The following is a 16,920-nucleotide window of genomic DNA, read 5'->3' as shown; positions in this document are numbered from 1 at the left end:
AGCTTCCAGACGGCGGCTCCGTGCAAGCGCAGCGTCGCTTGCACGTCGCTGCTGGCTGGGGGCTGTTCACTGGTCGCTGGTGAGATCTGCCTGTTTGACAGCTCACCAGCGACCATGTAGCGATGCAGCAGCGATCCTGACCAGGTCAGATCGCTGGTCGGATCGCTGCTGCATCGCTAAGTGTGAAGGTACCCTAAGACTACACTACTGGACAGAACTGTCCCTCACGGAGGAGTACCTTACCCCACCATCAGAAACAATGAAGTGAGGAGACTACAAAGCTGTGGGCTGCTGAAGACACAACTTGAGAATAACCATGTAATTCTGCTCAGCGATTTGGTTTTGTCCTACATAACAGTCTCATAAGTGGCCCATCGGGAAAATTAATTGCCCACGCCTGATATAGGCATTACAGTCATTCAAAATGGGTGAGTTCAGTTCTGGCAAAGGATGAACGATCTAAGAATGTTCTAGAAACATTAATTTCTACAAAGATTCATAGACTAGCGACTGTCAAAATTATATATGTTTTAACATTGGCTAACTTGTTTTTAGATGATGACCTCATTCCATCAGTTTTATTGTTCATTTTAGATTAAATTATGTTTTTTCAGCCACTTCAGTTAAATGTGGACTCCTTTTTGAAACTCCTCAGTTGTGTATATTTTTTTTTTTTTTTTTTGTTTTGCTTTTTTGTTTTAATGCACAGTTTTTGCATAACGGAAAGCAACCTGATGTCTGTAATGTACCGGAAACCTCCTGTCAGAATAGTGATGTGAGCACTCTATGGAGTGACATCTTCCTCATTTAAACAATCATGTATTTTCTGACGCCTGGTAACATTTGCAGACTGAAGTTGTTAAGGTGCTGTTTGCATTTTGCAGGAATTCCTGGGATCTACTCAGAAACACTACCATGCAGATTTACAGTCTGTGGACTTTTGTACAAAGGCAGAAGACAGCAGAAAGCAAATCAATTCCTGGGTTGAGGAAAAGACAGAAGGTACTGTGACAGAGGATACTTTATGAATTTGGGAAATTTATGGCATATCCAAAGGATATGCTACTAACACCTGATGGGCATGGGTTCTACCCGTGGGACCCAAAATTACAGTATATCAACAATAGGACCCTACTGCAGGGAATTTAGTGGGGTCTGACCAATGTGTGCTTGTCTAGCAATTTTTGAACTTGCATACAATGGAATGGCTAGAGAATTACATGCGCAACCTCCTGTTTGTGTTGCGAACATAGGAATAATTGAGACATTCACATTTTACTGCTTTAAAGTAAGAAGGAAAGAAAAAACCCTTTGCTACGGCAGTATGTCAGACATTTTATAATGAAGTATAAATACAAAATGCTTAATTTATTTCCCTAGGAAAAAAACACTTTTTACTCATAATAGCTAATCTAAGGGGTAGTTTACACGCTGCGACATCGCTAGCATCGGCTAGCGATGTGCAGCGCGATAGCACCCGCCCCCGTCGCATATGCGATATGTTGTGATTGCTGCCGTAGCGAACATTATCGCTACGGCAGCTTCACACGCACATACCTGCTCGGCGACGTAGCTGGGACTGCCGAATTATCCCTCTTTCAAGGGGGAGGTGCGTTCGTCGTCACCGCGACGTCACTAATCGGCCGGCCAATAGAAGCGGAGGGGCGGAGATGAGCGGGACATAACATCCCGCCCACCTTCTCCCTTCCGCATTGCCGTCGGGATGCAGGTAAGGAGAGGTTTGTCGCTCCTGCGGGTTTACACACAGCGATGTGTGGAGCTGCAGGAGCGATAAACATCATCGTACCTGTGGTCGACCCGACATTATGAAAATGAACGACGCTACACAGATCAGCGATTTTCGACGCATTTGCGATCGTTTATCGTCTCACAAAGTATTTACATGTTGCGATGTCGTTACCGGCATCGGATGTGCGTCACTAACTACGTGACCCCCGACGATATTTCGGATGCGATGTCGCAGCGTGTAAAGCCCCCCTAAGTATAGATGAACTGACTGTGAACAAAGACCATTTTTGTTTGTTTTTGAAAATGAAGCCCAAAATGTTGCATTAACCCCTTAAGGACGGGCAGTTTTTTGTTTTTGCACTTTTTTTTTTTTTTCTGCCCCTTGCTCCAAGAGCCAAACCCTTTTTTATTTTTCTGTTGATTTAGCTGTATGATGGCTTGTTTTTTCTGGGATAAGTTGTACTCTTGAATGACCCTATCCTTTTTATCATATGATGTAATGGTAAGTGTGAAACAAAAATTCCAAGTGTGGCTATTTCGCCACACTCTGAGTATATGCAATGTTTTGATCATGTGCTTATATTCTGGCATTTTGTTTTTTTGGTTTTTTTTTTCTTCTTGTTATGCTCTTTACCAAACAGATGCAATGCAAAATCTGTGGGTTTTTGAATTTTTTTTTTGTTTTTACTTAATTTTTAATGTAGTAAAACGAGGATGATTTTAATATACATAAATCTGTCTCCTATGAACGCCAGCCACGAGCTGGTTATCACAGGCGTTCTGTGATGACACACAGGGCTCTTCAGCAGACCCCTGGCTGTCATGACAAGAAATTGACATCTCGAGATTGCGTCATGGGCACATTGATGAAAGATCAGAATAGCGCCCCACCTGCACCCACTGATGCATGTTAAATGCCACTGTCAGATAACAACCACAGGCTGAGCGCCATGCCATCCATGGCTGTTAGAGGCAGATGAAGACTGAATTATTCAGCCTTCACCTGCAGGGAAAGATATGGGCTCGGCATGCGAGTCTGCATTAAAAGCAGGAAGACGAGTTATGATGTGCATAGCAATTTTCTGAAAATAGACACCTGACACATGGTCATACTGCTCAGCACTTTATGCATAACAGCACAGTCATGTAATTTTGGATTCATGTGTTTGTATCTAAAACAGTCATATAGTCACAGCATACGCTATAATTCAATATTAACATAATATATACACGTCATATTGGCATAATTTTTTTTATAATTTTGGGACATTAGGTTTCTGAGTTTCGAAGTAGTTTTTTTGCCATTTTCAAGAGGTTGTCTTTTTTTTTTTTTGAGGGACCAAATGTATTTGAAACACCCCCACCCACTCCCCACAAATCACATGATTTTAAAAAGTGCACCCCCTCATAGTAGTCAAAATATAGTAGTAGAGAAGACGGTTATTAACCCTTCAGGTGCTTCATGTGAACAAATGCAAAGAGAAATTAAAAATGTATGTTAATTTTCTATTAAAGTAGTAAGAGAAAAAGCACCTCATAATATTTACTCTATTTTCTTTTGTGGTCGAACACTTTTGCACATAGTGGGGCTCAGATAGGAGGCAGCACCATTTGGCTTTTAAAGAGTACATTTTGATGGAGTGGTTTTTGGTTACCATTACATTTCCACTTACATTTATCAAAAGGTGTTGTGACCCCCAAAATTGTCTTCAAGAATTATTTTTTTTTGACTGTGAGATATGCCAGTACAAATATGCATGTGCAAGAGCAGCATATAAGCTTGTTGCAGTCCAATAACTTATGAAAATACACAATTGCTTTGGTGTGGAATTGAGCCTCTTAGCCGATTGGGACCCTGAGGCATTGTGTATTTACCAGCTTAATAACCAAAAGCAGCCAATGTGGAATTGGAATTTTTTTTTTTTTTATTTTGTTAAATCTTGCATGGGAGACACATACTGAATAACTAAAAAGATTTTATCTTCTGAATATAGGAGTCTCTTGTATTAATGCTTCAACTTTAATTTCAGGTAAAATCCAGGACTTGTTACCCAGTGGCAGTGTGGATGCTCTCACCAAGTTGGTACTTGTCAATGCAATTTATTTCAAAGGGAACTGGGCAAATCAGTTTGATAAAAATTGCACACATGAGATGCCCTTCAGGCTAAACAAGGTATGCACCAAATGTGTGTGTTTTTATATTTATTCTTGTACTTAACAAATACTATTCCTAGCGGATCTAGTAGCAAAGTATCGGGATGTGTTCGTTCTCCTATCTGCCCAAATGAAACAATTATTTCTATTTGGTCAATAGAAATTATAAATAAACTAAACCCAACACTTTTTATTAGTCCTTTTGTATTTTTTTATTCCCCCCCCCCCCATACCATGCTGTTTTTAAACAGGGGGGGGTGCAGTATAGTATGATAGAGGTACACTTTTTCAGTTCCTTTATTTAGATCATCACAATTTGTTTTAACCCCTTAGTGATGGCCCCTGTATTTGTATTTTCCTCCATTTGTTCCGAGAGCTATAACTTTATTTTTTATTTTTCAATCAATATAGCTATTATGAGGGCTTATTTTTTGCGGGATGAGCTGTACTTTTGAATGACATCATTCATTTTACCATATCGTGTACTGGTAAATGGAAAAAAATTCCAGTGAGCAAAGTGAAATTCCACGATGGTTTTGTTTTTGGTTTTGTGTTTTTGTATTTTTGTTTTTTTGGGGGTTTTTTGACAATGTTCACTTAATGGTAAAACTGATGTGTCTGTATGATGTCTCAGGGTGGTACAAATTCACAGATGCCAAATCTTTATAGTTTTACTTTTTATCTAAGTGGTGAAAAAATAATCAGATATTTGTCCCCCCAAAAATAGCGCTTTTGTCGCCATTTCAGGAGACCCGTAGCGTTCTCATTTATCGGTATCTGGGGCTCAGTGATGGCTTATTTTTTGTCTTGAGCTGATGTTGTTTTTTAATACCATTTTTGTGTATATGTGATGTTTTGATCGCCTGTTATTGCATTTTAATGCTATGTTGCGGCAACCCAAAAATGTAATTTTGGAATTCTGGATTTTTTTTTTCTCGCCATGCTGTGTACCGATCAGACTAATTGATAGTGCCAGGGCTACCATGACAACACATTGGCGCCCAGTGATCGCATCATGGGGAACGGCGCAATCCAAGCCACAGAACTTTTAAATCCCACTGTTAGTGTTTGACAGCGCAATCTAAAGGGTTAACAGGCGGTGGTGCCTCCTAGCTGCACATGTCTGCTGATCAGATCAGCAGACGTGTGTGGGGAATATCGTGGGCTCACAGCTGGAGCCTGCGGTAACTGCAGGGAGGCTATCGAGGACATACCAGTACATCATTGGTCCTTAAGGGTTTGAAGAAGGATGGGTGCACTTTTCAGTCAGCAAACCTTCATTTAATCCTCTTCATATGAAAAGACAAAATAAATCTCATAGAAGCCTCATGGATTTGTCTCAAACTAGTTACTTTTACATCTAACAGCATGAACATAATTTTTTTAGCACTGAAGAAAATATTTGTTCTCTTATTCAGAATGAAACCAAACCAGTACAGATGATGTACAAAAAGGCCAAATATCCAATGACTTATGTTGGAGAATTGTTCACCAAAGTCCTTGAGTTACCGTATGTTAATAATGAATTGAGTATGATGATAATGCTTCCTGACAATAATGAAGATGGGACTACCGGACTAGAGCAGGTAAGAAACTCTGCACTAAAATAGTACATAATAATTCCATTTTCTCGGTCGCCTCATTTGAGGATACAGAACCATGGGATAGTCTGCTGCCACCTGGAAGCTGAATATATTACATAGCATAAGAAATGAGCTCCTCCACAGCAGACTATACCTCGCCTATTGATAACTGACAGCCTGTTTTTTTCTGTCAGTTGGTTAACATTTTGTTCTTTTTTTTTTTTTTTTCTTTTTTTTTATGTTGAGTGCTCAGGGTAACTGGGTATAATTGCGTACTCTTTTACTCACATTGTGAGAGAACAGTCTGTGCCTTTCACTCTGTATCCTTCTCAAGTTGGTTTGTTCGGACAAGGGTGTACCTTGCTGTTCAGGTATGGGGCAATGTTCCATGCTCCAGTAAATTCCTGCCTGTTCACCGCACATTGCGTGCGTGTGCATAGAGCAGAAGGCGGTGCTGTCTTCAGGACAGGCAGGTATTATCTTCTCCTATTCCAATCTCTATCTTGCCCTATCTCACCTCTTATATCCCTGCTGTGTGGCGGCTCTGCGGAGGGGGGGGCATCATTTCTGTTTGCGCTGGCGGGGGATGGTGCGGTGGGCGGGGAGCTCTCTGGTAGCGAGTCAGACTCTCCAGCGACTGCTCATCAATATCACAGACCTTGGCTGCGTTTTAAACACCATCGAGTATCTTATCCTTCCAGGTCTTCGTCGCTGTAAAGGCGCTTTTCCATCTCCGCAGGGACTACATTCTCAAGATCGCTCTGACTCTAGTGTGGAGTTGGTGCTAGACCCTTATAAAGTGGGAAGGTTAAGAGTTTAATAGCTTATGATACTTCCCTAGCAGGCAGACCAGCAGACTCCCTTAAACCTAAAGAAGCACCTGGACGAACGTTTTCAGAAACTTAGCTACTTGGAGGTGTTGTACCCTTTCCATCTTTGTCCATTTTGCCCGGTGGTTGATACTCCTGTATCCTGCCTCTCTAGAACAACTAACTTGCACCTCAGTGAGGTGGCTATATTGAAGGATCCTACGGACATTTGGTGGCTATGTCTGCCTTTGAGTTGACAGGTTATTTTTATTTTTTTTTGGGGGGGGGCAAAATTTTTGCCACTTTGGTTGCTAAGGCTGTGTCTGCTTGGGCTAAGCACCTGCATTGTAGTGTTTTAGCTACTTCTCAAGGTAGAATTGGCTGAAATAGCTGACCAAATCATGCAAGTGCCTGAGTACTTATGTTCTGCATCTTGGGTGCGGTGGAATGTTTCTCTCACGCTGAGAACAATCGTGTAGCTATTCACTGCATATAGTGACTCAGAGATTGGAGGGCGGATTTAGCTTCTTAAAAGTCTCTTATGGAGCTTCCTTTTCAGAGGTCGTGACTTTTTGCTACCAAGCTGGATGCGACGGATGGTAAGAGTATTCTTCTGCCTCAAGTGATGCCAGCCATTTCAGGAGCGTGCAGGTTTACAGCTCTATCCCTTTCACCAATACCCAGCTCCAGAGGTACCCATTCAAAAGAGTAGATCCCACAGAGCTAGAAGAGCTCCTTTTAGTTTAGGCCGGAGCGGGTGGGATCCTTCAGGGTCCAGAGGCAAGCCCTCCAGTTATCAAGGGAACGGAAAGCTTGAGGCATGATGGGCAGCCCCACTCGGATCCTTCCCGGGTGGGTTTTCTCCTCTTTCAGGGAGTATAGTTGCGGGCGGTGAGCGACCTTTGGGTCAGAAGTTATTTCTTCAGGTTACACAATATAGTCCTTGTCCATCCCACGGTACAGATTTTTCTTTCCCATCCCTCAGCTTCTCTCAGCGTAAGATTTGGTTACGAACAAGCTATAGTTGTCCTGCTTCAGGCAGGGATGACTGTAAGGGTTCCGCTTAAGAATGTTTCAAGGGTTTCTATTTGAATCTTTTCGTTATCCCCAAAAAGGGCAACTTGGTGCAGACCAGTCTCAATCTAAGCTATCTAAACAAGTTGGTGCAGTTATGTCGTTTTCAAGATGGAAACCAGCGCTTATCTGTCGTCAATAGATATTCAGAATGCTTACTTATGTACCAATATTTCTTACCAGCAGCGTTGCCTATGGTTTGCGATCAACCATTATCAGTTCATAGCTGCACCTTTTTCAGTTTGGACTCAGCACGCAGAGTTTTTACAAAGATTTTTGGCACTGAATTTGGTGCTCTCCTGCTCCAGGGGTGTATAGTGGTGATTCCCTATCTGGACAACATTTTTGTCCAAGCTCCCACACATCAAAATTTAGTGAGCCTACAGAACATTTAATGCACTCTGGGCCAATATGGGTGGATTTTCAACTGGACAAAATACCCACTAATTCCCACTCAGCAGCTTCTCTGTCTGGGGATTATTTTGGACATGGCTCAGGGGGTCTCTCTTCCAGAGAAAGAAGGTTCTCCATCTGAACTGAGGCATCCAGGCAAGCATTCTCTCCAATTTTCCATGAGTATTTGTCTGAGATAGGCAAGAAGACGTTCTGCCATGTTGGAGGTGACAAGAATTCTGGAGTGGGCAGAAGACAGGAGTCCTCTTATCGCTGCAGTTTTCATTCCCAGGGTAGGCAACTGGGCTTTGAACTTCCTCAGCTGTCAACAGATGGACCTGGGAGAGTGAGCACTTCAACTGGAGGTGTGCAGTCATATTTGTCGTCTTTGAAGCACTCTGGACATCAACCTAATGGCTTCCAGGCTAAATAACAAGGTGTCAAAGTTTGTCACAAGAGCTAGAGACCCTCAGGCAATCGGGGCGACGGTCTGGCAATCCTTTGATCCTGGTTCACACTGCCATTTTTCTTCCCACTTTTTCCCAGGTTTCTCAAGAAGATTAGAGTAGAGAGGGTTCCAGTAAATCTGGTGGCTCCAGATTGGCATTGGAAAGCCTAGAATTCAGATGTTATCAATTTACTAGGCGATATTCCATGGGTTCTTCCAGAGTCTATTCTACCACCAGAATTTATAGCCGCTTGATTTAATGGCATGGCTATTGAAGCCACGCTTCTGCAGAGGTCGGGTATCTCAGAGCCAGTTATTCAGACGATGATTACTGCATAAAAACCTTCTTCACGTCATATTTACCATCACACTTGAAAGGCAAACTTTCACTGTTGTGATTCTACATTTTAATTCTGAGGTCCTTCTTCTTTTTTTTTTTCTGTTTTTCCCCCCCTCTCTCCTTGCCAGTACTGCTTTTGTTTTTGCAGTCCGGACTGGAAGCAGGGTTAGCACTTAATTCCCTTAAGGGCCAGGTTTCTGACCTGGCTATTTTGCTTCAAAGGGACTTGGCCATGGAATCACAGATCGGGTCTTTTCTCCAGGGAGTGGCTCATGTCAGGCCTCTTCATTGGCCAACCCTTGAATTCTGGGATCTTAATCTGGTTTTGGAGGTTCTTCAGTATTCCCTCTTCCTGTCAAGTAGGGAAATCCCAACTCTTCTACTGTCCCATAAGGTGGCTTTTATTTATAGCCATCGCCTCCATCAGAAGGGATTTACAGTTAACATAGCTTTTCTAGCTTGTTCTTCATATTCAAGAGTGATTTTAAGACTTTCCTCCTAAGGGTATGTGCGCACTAGGCGTTTTTTTCACGCTGCGTTTTTATGTGCGTTTGTCTCAAATAACGCACCCGCGGCTAAAAAAACGCATGCGTTTTTACCGCGATTTGGTGCGTTTTTTGCTGCGTTTTTAATCAGTGCACAATGCCATTAAAGATTGTTGATAAAAAAAAAAAAGGTCTGATGTCATTTCCTTCTTCAAAATGTTCATTGTATGCAGGAGAGCAGACCGCTGCAGAACTAGTGTATGCAGGAGAGCAGACAGCAGCTGCAGAACTACAAGGCTCAGCATCCTCCATCCAGGACTGTATGCAGGAGTTTTTTGCCCAAAAAGAAAAAAAAAATGACATGGGCTTCGCTATATTTTTGTATGGTAGCCAGGTACAGCAGGCAGGTACAGGCTGCCCCCTATCCCCAGCCGCCTATTTGTACCCGGCTGGGAATCAAAAATATAGGGAAGCCCTTTTTTTTTTTTTTTTTTTTTATTTCATGAATTTCAAGAAATAATTAAAAAAAAAAAAAATGACACAGGCTTCGCCCAATTTTTGAGTCCAGCCAGGTACAACTAGGCAGCTGGGGATTGGAATCCGCAGTGCAGAGTGCCCATGCTTTCTGGGCACCCCCACTGCGAATTGCAGTCCGCAGCCACCCCAGAAAATGGCGCTTTCATAGAAGCGCCATCTTCTGGCGCTGTATCCAACTCTTCCAGCTGCCCTGATGCCGGGTGGCTCACTGGGTAATAATGGAGTTAGGGCTAGCTGTATATTATCAGCTGGCCCTAAGCCCAAAATTCATGGTGTCACGCCAATATTAGACATGGCCACCATGAATTTCTAGTAATGATAAAAAAAAACACAACACACAGAAAAATATTTTTATTAGAAATAAAACACAACACAATTAGTGACTCCATCTTTATTGAAATAAAGAACCCCCCTCCGCAGTAATCCTGGGTCAAGGGTCCCGCGCCGTCCAATCCGGATCCAATATCATCTGATCGGTTTGCTGGAAGGCAAAGCGATCAGATGATGTGTCAGGTTCTAGGGGCTGAAGCACATCACACATCAGCTGATTGTATAAAAGCCGATTATACAATCAGCTGAAGCATCAGTGCAAAAAAATAAATAAATAAATAAATACTCACGTGTGTGCTGATTACCGGCAGCTCCTGCAGTGATCGGATGAGAGTCTGATCCTGTCCTATCGCTGCAGGAGCTGCCGGTAATCAGCTGATGAAGTCTCCTGACGGCAGGATCGGCTGATAGCCGGCCGGGCGCGAAAAATCCGGCGACACCGCGAGAATTACGATCAGCTGATGCGTCAGGTGACTGCATCAGGTGATCCACCGCCAGGTCCTGCAAGCTTCGTACGTGCCCCGCGGAGACTGCACACAGCCAAAGCGGCGGTACCGGGACAGGAGGTGGGAGCGGGCATGGCACCGGGACCCTGCAGACAGGTGAGTATATATGACATTATTTTTTTCTTCTTCTACTGTTCACTTTTGTTTTCGCCGCTGCCTCCACCTCCCGCCCAGACATGACGCTGCACGGAGCTGACATGACACCGGGCGGGTTGTGGACGCAGCGGTGACGGTACCGGGAGGATTCCTGCTTCTGTGTTTACAAACAGGAGGAATCCTCTTCCTGTACACGTCACTTTACTGCCCACCCCTTGCGTTTATAGCTGCGTTTTTAGTCATAGAAACGCAGCTATATGCGTTTTTCATTGCGTTGTTGAACATCTCATTGAACTCAATGGATGAAAAACGCAGTGAAAAACGCAGAAATAATTGACATGCTGCATTTTTGTGGTTACCACAAAAACGCAGCTACAAAAAAACGCTGTGTGCGGAAAGCACTTCTGAAAACCCATTGACATTGCTGAGGAAGCAATGTCACTGCGTTTTCAGCACAAAAACGCGGTAAAAAAACGCCGCTAAAAACGCCTAGTGCGCACAAGGCCTAAAGGTAGTTTCTGCTTTTCACCTTAATGTAGACATTCTTGACTTCTTTTTACCCTGCTTCATCTCATCTTATGGAAAAGAGACTGCACAGTCTGATGTGGTTAGGGCTGTACATTATTATGTCGGCCACTGCCCCCTTTGGTGGTTTTATTTTTTGTTTGTCCTACCAAATGGTCTCCATAAGGCTCAGGCCACTTCCAAAGTGACTTATCTCTAGCTGAATCAAAGCAATCATTATTTAGGATTATAAATTGAAGAACATGGCTCCCCTGTTTAGCCTCAAATTGCATTCTATGCTGACTGAGGCTTCCTGGCTGTTTCTTCATCAGGCCTCGACCCTGCAACTCTGTAAAGCAGCTACCTGAGCATCAGTATATACCTTTTTGAAATTTTACATGGTTCACACCTTAGCTTCAGCACATGCAAGCTTTTGCGGGAAGATTCTACAGGTAGCAGTTGCTCAAGCTTTTACTTGAGCCTCACCAGTAAGTTCTGTGATTTCAAAAGAATATCTTTTTGTACTTTCCCACCCTAGGGATAGTTTAGGACGTTACTTGGTTCTGCCCCCACCCCCACCCACCCCACCCATTTTTGATACTCTGTAAAATTTGTTTCCAGTTAGTCTTCATTGGGGAACAAATTTGCCTCTCCTGTTGTTGAGTTGGGTGTATATTTGTTGTTTTGTTTTGTTTTTTTTCTTTAACTTTTTAGTGCAATTTTATTTTCCTTATGCCATATTTCATTATTTGTTTACTTCTACTGCTTTCTCAGTATACTAGTCAGTTTCAGTTACCGGCATTCGAGGTATAGTCTGCTGTGAAGAAGCTAATTTCTTATGCTATGTAATATCAGTGTCAGCGTCCAGTTGGCAGCAGACTATCCCATGGTTCTGTGTTCCCTCATGAAGATTAGCGAGAAACAGAAAGTAGATTTTTGATGCTCGCCATAAAATGTAAGCTTTTGGGAATATCATTTCTGTAACAATGGGTATTGATCTTACTGAAAGTTCAGGGTACAAGGTTCTTCCTCTGCATTTCTTGACAAGTAGAAACTGTGGTGTAAAAGGTCTCTGTAAAGATGGCCCGCTGGAGTTTTTAAGGTTAAGCAACGCACCTAGCAATATGGAAAAAGGGTATCCAAATTTAACTCAGCATCACAAGAAAGTTGTCACATCAGTTCCACCTATTAGAGGTATCTAACTTAGATGTCAATACTTTAGCCTTTATTAGGCCTTGCAACATGACTAAGAATGACAAAATTAGTCTCCAGCAAAAGACACCAATGTGCAGACAACTAATTGAGTACTTGCCCCATTGTCAGTACAGATAAGGACCACATTCAATATAACCAAGTACATATAGTGAAGCTGTAATAGACAATTTTAAAGGGACACTGTCAGTACAGAATGAATGTTCAAACTAAAACATGATGATTTAGAAGAACATTTTAAATGCACCTTCTTACCTGCTTGTTTTGTCTCCATCTCAGTCTTCCCCTGTTCTTTGGTTTTATTTTATTTCAGGCTTCATAGAGCCAGAGAATGTTGGAGATTAGATTTAAAACAAAGCAGGTGGGAAGGAGCACTTAATCCTGCCACATGACAAGGACGAGCAACCAGAGTTACGTGACAGAACTCATGGAGAACCACTTAAAATTCTAGAACAATTGTATATATGGTCAATACAAAAAACCCAAAACCATTTACCCTTAGCCTATGTTCACATGGCAGTATTTTGGACAGCACTTTGCATCAGTATTTGTAAGTCAAAATCAGGAGTGGCATAATCAGAAGAAAAGTACAATTGAAATGTACATCATTTCTGTCTTTTTCACCCACTCCTGGATCATGCCCCGATCGCCTGTACTTGACTTGAACATTCATCCTGTGCTGATAATCTTTTAACGATTCCCCCCCCCCACATTTTAATATTTGTTATTTTCAACATTGCAAAGAAATATCATATCTTTTTACTGCTAGTACTAAAATGCAAAGGCAGATCTGATTAGACATTAATAGAACTGCTGTTTGTCTGATGAAGCTGTATAAGGCTACGTTCACACGGCAGTATTTTGGTCAGTAGTTTACATCCGTATTTGTAAGCCAAGACCAGGAGTGGGTGAAAAAGACAGAAATGATGTACATTTCAATTGTACTTTTCTTCTGATTATGCCACTCCTGATTTTGACTTACAAATACTGATGCAAAGTGCTGTCCAAAATACTGCCATGTGAACATAGGCTAAGGGTAAATGGTTTTGGGTTTTTTGTATTGACCATATATACAATTGTTCTAGAATTTTAAGTGGTTCTCCATGAGTTCTGTCACGTAACTCTGGTTGCTCGTCCTTGTCATGTGGCAGGATGAACTGCAGTCTGAACAAACACCGCTCCTGTATACTTTCTCAACTAACTGGGGATCTGTATTGTAAGCACACATATTGTACTTTCGTAATCTGTGAAAAAGGTATGTGGCCTAGGCCTAAGAAAAAGTAAACTTTGACATCATACACAGGTTTTTGTCTGTTTTTTTTTTTTTTTTGTTTTTTTTTTTTTCCTCTCCAGCCACAATCCTGTGTGCTCTGTCAGACAAAAAGAACATTTATTTCTGATGTTACAGCACTTTTTAATCTAGGAGGTATGTGTGCTTACGATTATAGCTCCTCTGTCAGTTGAGGCACAGGTCTCAGAAGCTGTGTTTTCTCAGACGTCTTCCCATCTTGACTCATTACTAGGACAGGCTGTTATTTGAATTGCATGACGGGCTATTTTATTGCATTTTTTAGAACCCGTTTGAGTAAATGTATGAAACCACCAGGGTTCTATAAAAGTGTTTCAGCCATCCTAACTTGGGTGGTCTAGGTTCCTCACTATGCTTGATTAGTCATGTAATATTGTATAATAGTTGTACATTAATTATGTATACAGCACTTCTTAAAAGCCTGAATACCCTGCTTATATTGAATACTACAGTTTCTTTACTCAGCCTGTGGGAAGGGCTGTTTGCTTGCCTCAGGTTTCTAATCTTTAGCGTTTTACAAGAACACAAGAAATTGATCTCATTGTAATTGATATAAGCCACTAACACAACTATAAAGAAATCTGTATATTACATACATATGAACCCATGCAGAGTTTTGGAGTAGATACATATAAAATATTTTTTTTTAAGGTTTAATTCGAGGTATGTGCTTAAGTGTAGGATTTGGGGCAGAAATCTCTGCACCATTTTGCCATTTCTTGGCAAGAAAAACGCAGCAGTAAAAATACCTAGTTTTTACCTAATTTTCACTGCATTCTTGACTTGTTTTTTTGGTGAAGATTTTTTCCCATTCGTTAGCAAAAACTCTGCAAGAATTGACATGCTTCAGATTTATTTCTGCTCCAAATCTGCAAAGGGAGAACACTTAAAATGTGCATTACACTTAAGGATTATTGTGGATTATGCTGGCATCAGGATTCTCTTCAGGTTATGTGACAACTGCACTAAAAAATGCAAAATGTGCACACAGTCTAAAGGTGCAGCTAATGTCGGTATTGGGTTTTTTTTGTTTTGTTAAATTTCCCCCTCTAGGGCAGGTCAGTTATAGAAACGGTCTTTGTATTGTTTAGTGTCTTTCCTCGTGTACAAGAAACTAACTTGCTGACCATTCAGAATAATTGCTAACTGGTAGGCTATATTCACACCTGCATCCAAGGCTGCTGTGTACAGATTCTCCATCCATTAGAGAACATTTTTTTTTTTTTTTTTTACCAAAAAATTGTGAAGCGCTGTTTTTCTGTCAAATTAAAACACCAGGCAGTTCGATTGCCTCCATTATAAATTGATCAAATTCATCTAGTGTCGTTGGCGCTGGATCCATCACATGAATTACACAATGTCAGTTTTGATTTAGCAGAACCCATAAGCCAGCGTCCTGTTTTTATGCTTTTTATTTTATTTTCACATTTTTCATTTTGAAAGTTTTATTGCTTTATACTTTTGTCATTTTATAAATAAAGGCCATTATACTTGGAAAGTGCTAATAGTTTAATACAACTTCACAATCCTCCAACATCTGCCAATGAAGGAAACTAAAATCGGGCAGGCTTCTTTCCTGAGAGAGAGATGCTGCCAAAATTGTCTGGTAGGACTGGAGCCATAATCTGTAGGGAAATTAACTTCCATCCTTGGCTGAACATGCTTGGTGAAAATACCTTGTGGACAAACAAGTGATCATATCAGTTTGACAATCATTTACTGTTCCTTGCTTTCCCATTTGTTTTTCTTTTCGGTCTTGTTCACTTATTTTCTAGATCTGTGGAAATGGCAATTTGTCCCGAGCCCCAAGCTTGACGCACTGTCCTACCACATGCATAGTTTTTAATTTTGTGAAGATCTTCTTGTAACTTAAGTGTTGTAATGTTTTCTTTTCAGCTTGAAAAAGAGTTATCATATAACAATTTTTTGGAATGGACAGATCCAGAAAGAATGGACATTACAGAAATGGAGTTATATTTGCCAAAGTTTAAGCTAGAAGACTGTTATGACCTGAAATCTGTACTTGCTGATATGGGAATGCTTGATGCCTTTGACCAAGGCAAATGTGATTTTTCAGGAATGTCTAATAATAATGATCTAGTCCTATCGAAGGTAGTGCACAAATCTTTTGTGGAGGTGAACGAGGAGGGTACAGAGGCTGCCGCAGCTACTGCTGGCATTATGATGCTTCGCTGTGCTATGATTGTGCCAAAGATTGTCTGTGACCATCCTTTTCTGTTTTTCATCACTCATAGACAAAGCCGCAGCATCTTGTTTTCTGGTAGATGTTCTGCACCCTAAAAAAAATTACATGACCACACTTCTAAGAGTCACTGAACCTACGGAACGAGTAGAACCAATGTTAGAGCAACAAATAGGATTTCTGTCTTTGCTCCTCATCCACAACTTAAAGCCAATTAATTGTGATGTGCCTTATCTATTACTTTGATATCTTGTAATCCACAAAATACAAAAAAAAATTAATTATTTAAATTAAAAATGTTTCTAGGTTACAGCATGTTTCAGTTTTTACTTCAGCCATATGAGGTCCATTGTACAAATTATGTATCACAGCATGCTTGGTATGTTACCACTCAGACCCCTTGTGGCCTGTGCTAAGCCATAGTTCCAGCACCTCCTAGATTTTATGTATTTTTCTGGCTTAATATAAGTTGACATTTGGTGGTTTTCTTCTGAGGTTGTATTTACCCAAAGTCCTCATACTCAAATCTGTAGAATTACAATAGTGTGCACTTAGTTTTTCTCATGACTGTTTATTCTTGTCAGATTTGTCTTTGTAAACCAAAGAATTTACATTTCTTTTTTCTGTAAAAATTATTTCTTAAGAATACTTGCACAATTTCTGCTATTTACTCTCTGTTCATCTGACACTTGTACTGATCATTTCTCTGATTTTTATAAATGTAGCCAATGTGTTCTTATAACCCATGACCGTTAAAGTCAACAATAAATTGTCCAAAGTAGTGTAAATGGGTCTTTTTTTTTCTTTTTTTTTTGTTCCTCTTTATTATTATTATTAATAATAATAATAATAATAATATTATTTTCTTCAGCGCTCTATTGGGAGACCCAGACGATTGGGGTATAGCTACTGCCCTCCGGAGGCCACACAAAGCACTACACTAAAAAGTGCAAGGCCCCTCCCCTTCTGGCTATACCCCCCCCGTGGTATCACGGGTTCTCCAGTTTTCAAGCTTTGTGCGAAGGAGGTCAGACATCCACGCATAGCTCCACAGATTTTAGTCAGCAGTAGCTGCTGACTATTTCGGATGGAAGAAAAGAGGGCCCATATAGGGCCCCCAGCATGCTCCCTTCTCACCCGTGGATGGTGTTGTAAGGTTGAGGTACCTATTGCTGGTACAGGGGCTGG

General features: G+C 41.2%; 1 protein-coding gene across 2 annotated transcripts in view; it reads left to right on the top strand.

The window, feature by feature from the left end:
• The window catches only part of LOC142243178 (serpin B6-like), a 54,038-nt gene that overhangs the window by 26,740 nt on the left and 10,378 nt on the right, over positions 1-16,920 (top strand). The window contains exons 4-7 of one of the 2 annotated variants that reach the window (XM_075314818.1): positions 885-1,002; positions 3,780-3,922; positions 5,322-5,489; positions 15,426-16,513. In XM_075314818.1, the coding sequence (XP_075170933.1) occupies positions 885-1,002; positions 3,780-3,922; positions 5,322-5,489; positions 15,426-15,830 (834 nt within the window). In that variant the 3' untranslated portion in view covers positions 15,831-16,513. Of the gene's footprint in view, positions 1-884; positions 1,003-3,779; positions 3,923-5,321; positions 5,490-15,425; positions 16,514-16,920 lie in introns of those variants that run through there. The other variant, XM_075314817.1, reaches the window with a different exon arrangement.

The sequence above is a fragment of the Anomaloglossus baeobatrachus genome, chromosome 6 (assembly GCF_048569485.1).
Source record: "Anomaloglossus baeobatrachus isolate aAnoBae1 chromosome 6, aAnoBae1.hap1, whole genome shotgun sequence".
In the NCBI taxonomy this organism is placed as follows: domain Eukaryota; kingdom Metazoa; phylum Chordata; class Amphibia; order Anura; family Aromobatidae; genus Anomaloglossus; species Anomaloglossus baeobatrachus.
This window is presented reverse-complemented; position numbering and strand designations above follow the sequence as displayed.